The 14,192-nt window shown below is 37.4% G+C and overlaps 1 protein-coding gene across 1 annotated transcript in view; it reads right to left on the bottom strand.

Moving 5' to 3' along the window:
* The window catches only part of NRAP (nebulin-related anchoring protein), a 53,054-nt gene that overhangs the window by 24,408 nt on the left and 14,454 nt on the right, over positions 1-14,192 (bottom strand). The window contains exons 12-21 of the mRNA XM_010564731.1: positions 12,892-12,996; positions 11,852-11,959; positions 11,043-11,147; positions 8,537-8,635; positions 7,912-8,016; positions 6,193-6,300; positions 5,273-5,374; positions 4,568-4,765; positions 4,240-4,344; positions 1,856-1,954 (exon numbers count right to left, since the gene is read on the bottom strand). Coding sequence (XP_010563033.1) covers positions 1,856-1,954; positions 4,240-4,344; positions 4,568-4,765; positions 5,273-5,374; positions 6,193-6,300; positions 7,912-8,016; positions 8,537-8,635; positions 11,043-11,147; positions 11,852-11,959; positions 12,892-12,996 — 1,134 coding nt within the window. The remainder of the gene's footprint in view (positions 1-1,855; positions 1,955-4,239; positions 4,345-4,567; positions 4,766-5,272; positions 5,375-6,192; positions 6,301-7,911; positions 8,017-8,536; positions 8,636-11,042; positions 11,148-11,851; positions 11,960-12,891; positions 12,997-14,192) is intronic.

The following is a 14,192-nucleotide window of genomic DNA, read 5'->3' as shown; positions in this document are numbered from 1 at the left end:
GTCAGGTTGACCAAATTACTCATGGTTAAATTTCAGGGAAGTGATGAAACAACATACATATCAGGATACTTTAATCCTCTTTCCTAAAGTTAGGTACTTAACTGGCTATAAAGCTGACAGTAATTCATACTCTCTACAAAATGTATGCAAAAATACATTTCATCCAATATTAAACTGCAGCTACTTTAATAGGACAGAGAAATAGTGAATTTTAGGCATGAAATGAAGAACACTAAACAATTGAATCTGCAGAGAAAATTTGTGACCTAAATGTAATTGCTGACATAATATTCCAGTGAGGACTAACATTGCAACTTTAAATGAAAATAGCAAGGACCTTTTATAATCCAAGTAGCAAACATCTCCATCGCATATCCCAGGGTAACATCAACAGAGAATTGAACTGCTCTGTTTCAGAAGCCCATAAAACTGTTGGAGCAGCTGTTGAAAAGCTACGAAAAGATGTCCCATTTCACAAAGTGTTACGCTTCTTACATCTCACAGAAAAAGAAAAAAAATATCCCTACTATAAAGCTCTAAATTCATGGTTACTATTCTGACTGCAACACACATACAGAAAGGCAGCATTGTCCAGTACACAGGAGATAAGTAAGAGGACTCAGGAGACCAGCATTCTCCTCTGATTCAATTTGGTGTCATCTTTGATACACACAACACTCATACAAGTAAGTGCCAGGTTTTTATTGATGCAGAGGAGCAAAAAAAGGAAACATGGTAGCTGCCTAAAAAAAGATCAATCAAGAAGCAATAATTCTTCATTCACATAACAGCTGAGAAGCTGACAGTATCTTCATTTCAAGGCACAACATATTAAAAGTAATTTTTAAAAAACCTTGGCAAGTCACTACTGTCCCAAAATTAGTTGCTCAGCAATTTTAACAACAGGTTCCCCTTCTTTTGAAAACTTAAAAGTGAGTTGCTGTCAGCTAAGTCCTGCCAAGGAGTTCTAAGTACCATCTCAGCCCTGAAGAGGTCAGGCAGTTGGACTAGATGACGATTGTAGGTCCCTTCCAGCTGAAATAGTCTATTCTAGTCTATTCTATCTGACAGGGTCGCCCAGCCCCAACAAAAATAGGGAGCATTCTGAAGTCACCCAGTTTAGGAAAATATGCCAATTTAGCATTTTACCAAATCATAGAATCAAAAAGTAAAGTCTTTTAGTAAAGTAAGTAAAGGTTAAGTACTTCAATGGCAATAGCTGAAGAACATGTGACCTAACAAGGCTGATACAGCTTTAAGTAGTATGACAAGGCCCTCAGTGGAGAGAAACACAGAACCTGGGATGGATGTATATCAGTCCCTGTGCTAACACCTAACTAGCTTTGAAGGACTGCCTGAGGATCAGCTGGGAAATACTGTGTTTTCCCTCCAGCTTCCTTCCTCCACTTTTACTACCTCATGGATAACCAATTTTCATGCAGATGACATTAATGTCTCAGGAATACTCAGGTATCCTCTCATGAATGCATTTCAGCCATACTTGAATCCAGCCTGCACCACCCACAAGATTGTCACCAAGACTGTCTTGTAGAGGCATCCCCCCACCCACCCAGCCTTTGACTTCATTTATAAGAAGCCTCACTTGTCTATTTCCATTCCCATTGGGGTTTGATTTTTGTTGTTGTTGTTCTAGTACAGAGAATTCAATCAGAGAATTCATCAAATAAACAAATAAAAACCCTTAGAAATAAATCTCAATAAATTTCATACATTGAAAGGTTTCATGACTGGGTTCTCTTCCATCACCCACCCCACTCCCCAGTGTACATATCTAAGGAGTTGTCACATTATGAGTAAGCTACTTGCAAAGAGACAAATTCAGTCAAGGACTCACATCACTTTGCAGTTCCTGGCTTTTCTTGGCATGCTTGATCTGAGAACTGTCAGCCACACTGGTGAACTTCAGAGCATCAGCCTTCTGTCTGTACTTTTTCTACATCAAATTAAAGCAGGTTACACAAAAGTTTCTACAATATTTACCTTCCCCCCAAAAATGTAGTGCTTTCAAAAATACATGACTGATAGAGCCAAAAGTCTCCTGTAATTCCCAAGACAGTTTTAGCACAGGTATCAACAAAATAAGCTTCCAAATACTACCCAGTGCTAGTATTTTCAAGGCAAGGAGGGTAGTGCAAGGGTATGCCAAACACATTGTTGCTGACACTGCAAGCATGGATACTCTTTTGTGCCAGATGTACTAGCTACATATCTTACAAGATCTAGGTTGCACACCAACCAATGAGTGTCCTTCACAAACCAGCTATGAATCAAGTCAGGACCCAAGAGACCTCATAAACTAGGCAGTCAATATTACTATCTCATTTTCTTACATGAGCTTTCTCAAGCATATGCATGTGTTGTTCAAATCACTGAACATATGTTACTGAGATATTTGTAAATTATTAAGATATTTCTAAACTATCAAATTAGAACAGGCAATTTCAGGCTCCTGAAAGTAACTTAAATTCAAAACCTTCCCCACCATCTCCCAGTTCTTTTCAAAGCAGAGCTCAGTGTAGACATTGCAGTCAAGCCTTCCTGGGAGCAATAGCTATAAGAGGCCTCCACAAGGCTCAAGTCTTGGATGTAGGAGAAAACATCGTACTTCATTCATCCTCTGGTACCAGTACTTACATAAAATCTATTTGAATGGACAAATTTGCATAGACTAAAGTTTCTAGTTTGATAAATAAGACTGCCCTTACTTTTATTCCATCTTACTTTTTGTTTTACATCTGAAACACACCAAAGTGAATGGAAAACTTCCACTGACTTCATTGGGCTTCGGATCAGGCCTGTTTTGAATCAATGTCTCTGCCTCAGCCTTTTGCATCACTCATTTGAGAGCAAGCTAAGTACGTCTTTCTATCTTTGAGACACTACAAGGAAATGCAGCACCCTGTTTCAAGACCACAGTATGATAGGGGAGACCAAGCAAACACCTCTTGTATACTTTAGTTGAATTCTTATTCTAACAGTTCAACCATGAATGAAGTGGGGTATTCCACCTAGGAAGGGTGTAAAAGCATTTTTTCATTGTCTGGCATTTCAGGAGGGAAATCCTTCTGTTTGAACTGATGGGTGAACAGATCAGTTTACGCTGTGTCTCTGCTAGGGGAACACAAAATACAAGTTAAAAAAGCATGCAACACTTCAAAGAGGCACTCATGGCTTTATTTTAGGAACCTGGAAGGGAGGGAGGCAGATTAAAACCAGTATGTTTTGTCACATTGCATGGAACACAATGTAGTGACATTCTGCAAAGAAATGACAAAATGCCAGGCTCTGTATGGCAATAGAGATCTCTAAAATAATATCCACCAGTCTCCAGCTTAAGTGACTGTCAGCCATCTCTTGGACTTACACAGCACTGGAATGAAAAGGCAGATCATTATGGATTAAATATTTGTGGAAGTGATTATTACTACAGCACACCACAGCAGCAGATGTCAGTCTATCCCTAGCAAGACACCAGATCTGAGAGTAGCTGCTCTTCTTTTGTTTCTAAGATGTATTTTTTCCCCTTGCAGGAGTAGGGAGAGGATGTCAGAGACCCAAGGTATCAGAGAGTGTGATCTCCAGTAACTAACTGGCTTCTATTCCTTCCTCCAGCACTAAGTTGGATTTTATCCTTCTTGTCAAACTTCCCCTAATTTATTCTTCTATCTGTCCTCTAGTTTTCCTAGCACTGGTGAGACAACTCAACCATAGCCAAGCAGCTGAGGACGTGTCCTTCCATAAGGTTAATGGCAATGCAAAACCATGAATTAATCAAGCGAAAGAAATGAAAAGCAGCACAAGCTGAAGCTGCCAGTAAAGCCACAGCCCTTATTTCCCAAAGAGCAAGGAAATTTCCAAACACGGTTAACAAATATTTAATTTTTCAACACTGTTCCTTAAAACTCTATGCACTTCATGTAGCATGTACCACAGGAAATTCTAATTCCTTTCAATGCCGCTCTGCAAAATGGGCAGGTGAATGAAAAGAGGTGGAAGCACAATTATGGGGACTTGTGCCTCACAAACTTGACACAATAATCATATAATGGGAAAACATATTTTTAACCTCTAACCCAGGATCTCCTAAACTGTAGAATAACTAAACGATGTCCATCAGTTCCTCCATTTCTCAGATTTTCCATATTAGGAATTCCTTACCTATTCCACATAATTAACCTTTGAATAAACAACAGACAGAAGCCTGAGCACTTTGCTTACCTCACTGACCAAATCTCCTGCCTTTTTGGCTTGTTGTATATTAAGACTTCCTTCTGTGATACACCCAGCGCCTTTCATCCACATCAAATCTGCTCTATATCGAAGCTGTAGAGGAAAATGACATTTATTGATATGGGGAACACAGGTACAATGTTTGCATGTGAACTTGTGCACCCTTTCCCGTTTCAAAGACATTGCAAAGGCATTTTAAAAAGGCATAGTGCAAATCAAACAGCGTCCATATGAAATGAGAATTAATGTCAAACTGAAAAAGGTTATAAACACTCATACTGCTTGTAACGGTTAAGCTGAGTATACATCATCTTACATCACTCTGGAGACCATAGGCCTTCTTTGCCCATTTGGTCTTCATATCTTCTGGAACCACTGTGTATTCATGCAGTCTCTTTCTATAATCTAAGTCACTAGCAAGTGCCTGGGCCTTCTTAGCATGTCTCAGGTTTATCATATCCATAGGCAGATGGAAATGGCTCTTACTCTCCTCAAAATCTTTTTTGTAGGCAATCTAGAAATAGAAGGAATTAAAATAAGTTGTCTGTACTAGTGTATTGCAAAGCCAAAGCCATCTTAAATCTCCACTCTTGTTTAGGTCCTTATGCAGCTTAGGCAAAAAACACATGTAGCAATCAGGTCCTATGAGAGATCCACAAAACAGATGGCAGGATGAATTTTATCGACTCTGGAGACATCTTCTCTATTACAGTACATCTTACTTTTAAACATACCTTTATCTGCTTGAAAGTTTTATGTAGAAGTGTTTATACTGGGGTTTTAATAGGATTTTATTTTCCTGCCCCAAAATAAGGACACCATCAACCCAAAAGTCCCTATGAGAACAAAAATACTGTGCAATCATTGCAGATTAACAGATGGAGGAAGGAAACAAATTTTTGTTAAATGCTTCCAAGAATTTCTTATAGTGAAAGCAGTAACAGTGGTAGATTGCATATCGTTGCTGAAAGATTTATAATTATGAAAAACACCTTTTGAGTAAAAGAAATAAATAATTTACCTCACTACTCATCTTGGCCACCTGCAGAGAGTGCAAAAGTCTTGAATCTTTGGTTCCAATTGCTTTTCCTTTTGTTTTTTCATATTCTTCTTTATATTTAATCTGTGAAAAAAATATAGTTTAAGCCAAAGAACATTTCCAATTACCCAACACATAAGCAATATGTTCTCCACTGGCATTTGGATGGTTAAAATTTACAAGGGCTTAGTCTGATTGTCACTTTGTCACTTCAGATTTCCCAGATTTTCTCAGAGGTACAAGGTTGGTCTCATTTATGTTGTCATTAACCTAATTCTTTAAGGCTCACTCCTCTGAGGTGGATATGCTTATAAATTTAAAGTCTTCTGATTAGCTACATTATCTGATTCTTAAAGCAAAAGATAAGAAAACAATCATGTAAAAACCAAACAAGGAATTCAAGATTTTATTTTCTTAATGAGGTGGGATTTCAGAATCACCATCATTGCTGAACACTTTCCAGCTGCAGGAAAAGTTTCTTCTTTTTCTGCCTCTCCACAGGTTAAGAATCATGAGATAAGCTGCTTAGGAGTTTGTCTGGAAATTTTTTTATATACATGTGTTTATGTTAAAGAAGCAGACTAAAGAAATATGCATTCCTTTTGCAGTGGATGATAGCAGTATTTTTGAGGCTCTAAACAATTCAAACCACTGAATTTTACTAAGGGATTATTTTGCAAATTTTGTTTCCTTCTGTACACTTGTATTTAAAAAAATAATTTTCAGAGAGTGAAATTTCATAGCAGAGTCTGAGAAAGTTTCCAACTGTTCATCAGCCATTGAGAAAGATGGACAGCCAAATGCAGTACTTAAAAATCTAGATGAAGTGAGCTAAGCTTTATTGCCCTGTGCTATAGCAACTTATGTGAAGAATAATTCCTAGGTAATTAAATATAACATACATCACTGGCAAGATCCCTTGAAGCTTTGGCAGCAAGTAAAGGCAGAGAATCAAGTTTCATTTCAAAGCCCCGGCCCTTACTCTTCTCCCAGCCTTCTTTGTACTTAATCTGAGAAAGGAAAGACAGCAACATGTTGCTAACCCATGAACACACAAGATCTTCAAATGAACATGAAAATTACTAAGAGCAAAACAGAAGTATAAATATGCTCAGTCCACAAATTGGAACCTTCTTAAGTCAGAGTTCATTATCATTTTGAGCTAATTAATTGGCCAGGATTGAGTCAAGAATCTTATTCTTGGAGTTTACAGGCACTTTAAATCCCAGAACATGCACCAATAGCTCTCAATTTCAAACAGGCATGAAGGAGGGAAGGTTCTTCAAAAGTGCCTGTGGTTATGTCTACATACACAAATAGTGTAGATCAACAGGAACTGATCTATAGGCAGAACAGCTGGTGCTCAGAATCAGACATCACACTACTCATTTCAGGATTTTTCTTTCCCCCCACCCCCAAACTAGAGCTAGTCAGGTCACATGCACTGAATGCCTATTTGTAGCTTCAGTTCTTTATGTGAGCTCCTGGAGAGCATCTTTCGGTTTGGCTGCATTCAAAAGGAATCCAGCTCATGTGCGCTGAGACCACCCCACAATGTGAAGCAAAGCTCAGTGAAGAAACCCTTATAATCCCATTTGCTTCAGAAACACACTCATGAGGTACACCATATCACAAATGTAGATGAAATGCATGAGAATCACATGCTTAACTTCTGAAAGTTAATGGAAGTTAAAGTACTAGTTGTTTAAGCTCTTTTTCAAGGTTCTACTTGAAATTCTATTAGAGCAGGATCAAGTATGCCTTCATGCATACTATGCATGCACCTAATGAAGTATCCAGGAAGCCCTGATCTCTGGATTTGTCTTTTTGCATGGTTATATTTTCCTAGTATCTAACAATGAGCATGCATCCCAACACATTATAGCCACAAAGAGTGCTGCTCCACAACACTCCACCAATGCAACTCAAATAAAACTTTGGGGAAGAACACAAGGTATGAATAGGCCAGGAAAAACTTGCAGTAATGCCAACTCACAACCATGAAAAATTATGAAACTGGTTCAAAAATAACAGTCACACCGGTAATAAGTCTGGAGTTTTTTTCTGGTTTTGCCTTTATTTGTCTTGTTGGGCTTTTTTCCCTCCAAAACTATCTACAACAATGGAGGCCTGAAAAATACTTTAAAAATTAAATAGAGGTTAAACTTTCCCTGCAAGTACTTGACTTCAACACCCAGGTCTCTAAGTAAATCACTACATATTGTCATGAATTATGAATGGCAGCAACAGTGGGCTTGATCCAAATTCACTGAAGTCACTGTGTTTCTTTCCATTGACTTCAGTGGGCTTTGAGTTATTAGAACTGTGCAAATGTTGGTTCTCCATAAAAATACCATCTCAGAAGCAGTTAATTTTCTGAAGTGAACACTGATTTACTGAACAAATTCAAATCATCTGAAAAGGTCTTGAAAAAAAAGTCTATCAGTTTCACTGTACTTAAGATTGTATCCCTACCTATTCTGGTTACCATATTTCATTCTGTTTAGTAAAGACCAATGATAAACATCAACTGCTTCCAGAGACAGCATCATCATCTTTACATTTATTTCTGTCTATTAACAGCATCATGAATACCAATATTTCCACATCGCTTGGCTTACCTCACTGTATAACTCAGCATTGGCTTTTGCCTTGACTAACTGAGGTACGTCCTGAGGTAGAGTGTAATTTGTTTTTGTCTTCTCGTACTGGGCTCGGTAGTTCAACTGCCATATATTGAAAAAGTCAACAACAAACTCAGTTATTTTTAACTCACTAAAATTATGACCATTACACTGATTGACTGCTGTTGAATTTCAGGCTATTAGTGCCATATGTTATAGATACACTTATAGGTATGGCTGACATAAATATGAGGGCAATAAAGCAATTATAACTTTTACCTAGGTACTAGGAAGTAGAATAATTATTCTATAAACAGAATAGCTACTGTTTATCTATAAGTAGAAAATATATTATTAAAAAGCATGCATTAATAAATACACAGAAGTTAAATCCCTAACAAAGCACACTAATACAAATCTTAAAAATGGAGGAAGATATTAGATCTACTAGTCTGCTTGGCACATTTTTGGAAGTGATTTCATTCCATTAGTATTCTTGTTTTGGTTGTAAATCTGCTGATGAACTATCAAGAATAAAAACACTTAAGTGCTACAAATGCTATGAAATAAAATTATCTCATAATTCTAATAAACAATGATGGTTAATGGTGACAGAACTTACATCACTGAGCTGCTGTGCATTTATTTTGGCTTGAGCAATTTGTGGAGTGCTGGCAACAGAGCTGTACTTCAGCTTGTCTATACTTTGCCTGTAGTTTACCTAATTTAAGATAAAATAAAAGATTTAATAAAGGAAGAAATGTTCAGACTGGAAAAAGAGAGATTAAGTAGACAAAGTTTTGTTAGCTAATGCTCTGGATAAATCATTACTTAAACCATAATAAACTGAGGTGAGGAAAAATGCCAGGATCTGTTGGATGAGATCTGAGTTAATGCTCTGAAAATTTCCTAGTTTGAGGTCACAGTTTTTATTCCACTTTGAAAATGAACTTCATTTATAAGCCCTCCACCTCAAAACCACAAATTCTTAAAAAAGATGCAGTTTCAGCTGGTCCCCCAAAGCATTCCTATAAAACTGATATTCTTAACCATCACTTAGACTACTTTTATCTTTGTCAGACTATCTTTATAATGGAACATTGTAACTGCCTACTAAGAGTTCTGTCCAGTGTAATGCTGTGCAGAGTAAATGAACTGTCTTACACTTTGTCTTTACTGACTTTTAATATAATAATCACAGAATTTCCCTGTGTGGCAAGAGTTTTGTGTGGATGATGAGAGAAGAAAAATACATATTTATGGTACAAAAAAGGTCATTTTAATGTCAGCCATTGATAGGATTGGAGCCTACTAAATTGTTAACACATTAATATGGTAGCAGCAATAATAAGCTATAAAATAAATATATTAAATCCCCAAATTATGCAAGATAAAAAAATCAAAGAGAAGCTTTCTTTCAAACCTGTTGCTGCCAAAGGACTCAGTGCTACACTGCCGGACGCAATTATTATTCTCTGTAGGCCTTAATTAATATTCACTGTAGTTAATCACCACTTTGCAAACATTGCAAATCACATCACTTAAAACTAGTTTCTTAAGAAAACTTTTTTCCAGTAAAGTGGAATATATTTCTAGAGACTTTGAGTTACTGCCACTATTTTAATGCAAACCTTCTTATCTCGGGTACCCTCATGTAAACTTGTTCTTTCTGCCATAAGGACAAAAACTAGGAAAAAAAGCCTGAATTATCTCACAGGTCCAAGTGATCAAGGTACTTAAAGCAGTTCATTTGTTTCTTTACAGAGACAGAAAGAATTTTAATTCCACCGAACGGGATCATTTCTTTTTAACTGAAACTGTGTATTTATTGCTACTTGTGATTACTTAGTGTGTGAGAGAGTTCTATTCTTAGAGGTCAAAGTAAGCATGTTGGTTATCGGTGAGCAGACGAGTCCTGGGACTGTTTCAAAGTACCAGATGGTGATCATAACTAGTGCAACTGAGTCTCTGTGGCCAATTGATTTACGTGCTCCAAACCCAGATGCTGACTATGAATTGTAGAGCCCCAAGTAGTGCTGAAATATTTAGAGTGGGTAGAACTAATTTTTACACTTTGGACACGAATTCATGCTGACTTTGACCTCTTTAAGAGTTCTTACACACACTCGAAGCTCTCTCACACACTAAGCAATCAAACACTGAACTTTACTTTTCTAATCTTTTTCAAAGACAAAGCTGAAATTACTGCTGAAGAGGCAATAGTGCATCTTACAGTTGAAGTATATCAAGTACTTCCTCAAAAACTTCAGGGTTCTCAATTCTACCTCTTCATGCTACCATCTTTTTCTTGGAAGAGGTATTTAGGCCCAGATAAATCTCATATAACGTTAATGGCCTCTCTAAGGCATCTTGCCCCTGGTTTCTTGCAATTTCAATGGAACGACAGCTTATACACATCTTACATAGTCAGAAATGCCCTGCAGAGGTGCTGCTCTCTTCCTTTTGATTTTGTAAGTAATGCTGTGCTCCTAACTAAGGCACAGGTTAAGTTCCCAATGGCAGATGAGATCATCTCAGCCTTTAATGCTTGTGAGAGGTGAAAGCATGGTATCCTCTGCAGTCTGACGTCCTGCATTTATCTGTAGAGCACATATAGCTACAGCAGTACACAAATTTCTTCACATTGTTCCATCAGTAACTCAACTCCAAGCACAGAGGGCACCTCTCGCACGGACCACAGGCATAAGAAAAGTTATGTGACCAATTAGTTCCCCTTCAAAGGGGAACACCCACCTTCAGGGAATTCACAGATGATGAGAAGCCTACTTAAGTCTCCCTGTCCTTTCAGAGCTTGATGCTGCTGTTGAAGCTGCCCAGGATGGTGAGGCGTTTTGCAACACAGACCAGGGATAGGGCAGAACTCATTCATTTCACACCACTGTACAATCTGTGCTGAACTGAAGCCAATGACAGGAGGTGGCAGCACTTTCTATTCCTCTGAGCCCTCTTGACTCCCTGCACTTTTTTCCTTTAACTTTGTTATCACTAGCTGTTTGCTCCCATGATTAAATCATCATTTCACACATGCAATCTATCACAATCTCGCCTACAGAGAGATGATAAGCCATGCAATTCATAGGAGAAAAAAAAACCATAAAATTATTTACATCTTTCAAAGGGACCAACTTCCTTGTTGTCTGATATGAAGGAGTGAGAGTAGCTGGGTAATTGTAGTCAACACCGTCATGTTTGTAATCAGATTTATAGGCTATCTGAAACACAGGGAGAACAAAAAAAAAAAAAACACATCTGTTTTTTTTAAGCTGTCATTTGTTTGAATAATTATCAGTCAAGAGGAAAGGAGAAACAATAATATTAATATTAAATGCAGGAAACAAAGTAAGTTCAATGTCATGAGTGACAAAGAAAATGAAATTATTTGCATAGTTTAGCCACTAATTGATTCTTTTTCAGCTCCTCAATTAATCCAATGCCAACAGTGGGAGCATTAAGTTAACTTCCACCTATGACACATCTCTTTTATCTTTCTGCTTAGTTCTCAAGCTTCTTACAGATTTGTAAATAATGTACTTGAAGGAATGGTATGTAATGAAATAGCTTCTTGACTAACCCAGTAAATTAAATTGGAATCCAGAAATCTTCATTAAAGGCTGTTTTTTCAGCAAAGGTCTGACCCTGAGGTCAAGGCAAGCAACCTTCAGCATCCTACTGATGTCAAAGAAAACTGAAAGAGCTCAGTATGTTGCCAGATCACTGAATTTGCTTATTTTAACTTCTTCCACACAGTGAGCTATAAATCAGTACAAAAGGGTTTCCAGAATTTCCCCCCTTCTCAACATATCTATCCTTCAGATCTCCAGTACAATATGATCTAAAGTTTTCTATCAACTTAATTCTGGAAAAACTTAAAGATGGGAAAGCAACAACCATATAAGTGTGATTAAAAAAGACTTACATTGCTTGCCAAACTGCCAACTTTCATGGCATGTAGCATTCGCTTGTCCATGCCGATACCTACATAATGACCTTTCATCTGGTTCTGGTAGGTTTCTTTGTATTTTAGCTGTACAAAAAAAGCAAAAATACTCTCAGAAAATATATTTAGTTTTTCTATGAGTTTCCATATATTACAGCAGTGGGACAAATTACTACAGCTGTGGTCTACTAGTGTTGCACCACTACAGAAACTCACGAGTTCAGAACAACCTTTGTACTTTAAAAAATAAAAACTAAAACCCTATATGAGTTTCCTATTTTACAAGATGTCATTTATGTATTCTTCAGATCACCTGGATGCCACATAAAGGAGATACTTCCACCTTCCATTGCTGCTTATTATTTCATCAGAAATAAATATTAGAACAAAGTTGCAGGGAAGCACTATTTGTACATCAACAAATGAACAGATTATCATGTACCAAAACTGGACCATTTTGGTGCAGCTTTTACCAAGCCCAGAATAGGGAATTTGACAACAAGATAAATTAATCACTCTACCATCTCATCTGTATGGCAAAATATTTATTCCTCCTGGATTTCAGAGAATGGTAGCAAGCAACATTATACTTCAGTATCATGAGATACAAGCCATGTAATTATTAATATTGATTACTTTCCCACAGCAAACATGTTCCTCTCGCATGAACTCTGGTAAAGTATCTTCTGCCTACATTTCCAGTCAGGAAATGGACCTACACAATGAAATAAGTAATAATTATGATAGATAATGCTAACAATTGACAGCTACTTGTCTAGATTAGCAGTCCATTGTAAACAACCTCTCTTCCATATATCATAATAGTTGTTTTCATAATCCTATATAAAATGAGCCCCAGTTATCCATCAGGACAGACTAGGATAGGTGCTGTACAGGCATGGGTTAAAATCAGTTATCAAATTCCCAGCGCAGGCTTATCTGAAACACACACACAGGTGACTTGCGATTCCAGCAGCTACTGGGTTAAGCAAGCCACACACGAGGTACTGAAAACTTACATCACTGGTGAATTTTGAGATCTTGCTCACGTTCTTGAATTGTGGAGTATCACAGTAGTTCATGCTGTAGCCTTTGTTGTTTTCGAGATCCTTCTTATACTCCACCTTAGTGACAAAAATGCACAAGGGAAAGATATGGTAAAACCATATCAAGTTCCTTCACACACTTTTTATTAGCCAGACCCACTATTCAGAGATTTTGATACATGAATTTCATCAGACGGCATATGAAGAAAATTAATAAGAAGGTGATTTTCATATACTCACTTCTCATTTTATAGACAAAAGAAATGCAATCAACTTCATCCATTGGGACCTTAGCAAAGTGTATGAGACAGTGCCATGAGGAAAATTATTAACAAAAACAAGGACCTATGCAGGAATTTTGAGGTGAGTGTGGAGCAAATGAAAGCAGAGAAAGCAATGGGTATTTTTCAACAGGAAGGATTGAACACAGGGAAGTTTACTAACAGAATTCCTCAGAGGAAGTTTAAATACAGAACTGGTTTAATATTCTCATTAAGTACCTTTGCTCTGAAGTAGGAATGTTGAGGGTGATATTAAAAGGGGTAATAGAAATGGGACTAAATTCAACAATGTAGAGGTTAATATACATAGGGAGTAGCCATAAAAATTTCAGCCATCACCTGGAGAGGCTAAGAAAGAGAAAACTGTTTATATGTAGGCTGACCACAGAAAGATGGCAAGATGCCAAAGTTACACAGCCATGAAAAGGGCAAATGCAGTCCAATGCAGGAGCAAAAGACTTTTGAGCAGGCACTAGGAAGTGCATGTGCTTTATACCAGGTTCCAGCAAGACCTCATCAAGAACTTATGTACTCTTACAGTCATTCCTGTTTAAGGAACATGTACTCAGCCTGAACAGCTGCAGTGAAAGACTGTGAGAGATGAGAAGAATTTGGCTTGGTTAGTCTAGGAAAACAAAGGCAGAGAGAAGAAAATTATATCCATTTGTAAACATCTCAGAAAGGTAATCATGCAGGCAGAAAAACTTTTAAACTAAAGGGCAATGTTGGCACAAAACACAATATTAATAAAGTGGACAGGAATAAATGTAGGCTAGAAATTAGAAGAAGAGGATTACATGATACTGTGCCGAAACAGCAGGAGTCAGGAATCAATGGCCCAGGAGGCCCCTTCCAGTCCTACTTCCAGGGGTTTTTCATTATTGAAGGTTTTATACTTTGACATCTCAAGAGTATAAGTTTTTAAACTGCCATGGGGAAGCTCTAGAAACTCACATTTATTAATAGCTTTATAGCTGATATGACACTATAAAT

The sequence above is a fragment of the Haliaeetus leucocephalus genome, unplaced genomic scaffold (genome assembly GCF_000737465.1).
Source record: "Haliaeetus leucocephalus isolate CR32 unplaced genomic scaffold, Haliaeetus_leucocephalus-4.0 Scaffold184, whole genome shotgun sequence".
NCBI lineage: Eukaryota > Metazoa > Chordata > Aves > Accipitriformes > Accipitridae > Haliaeetus > Haliaeetus leucocephalus.
This window is presented reverse-complemented; position numbering and strand designations above follow the sequence as displayed.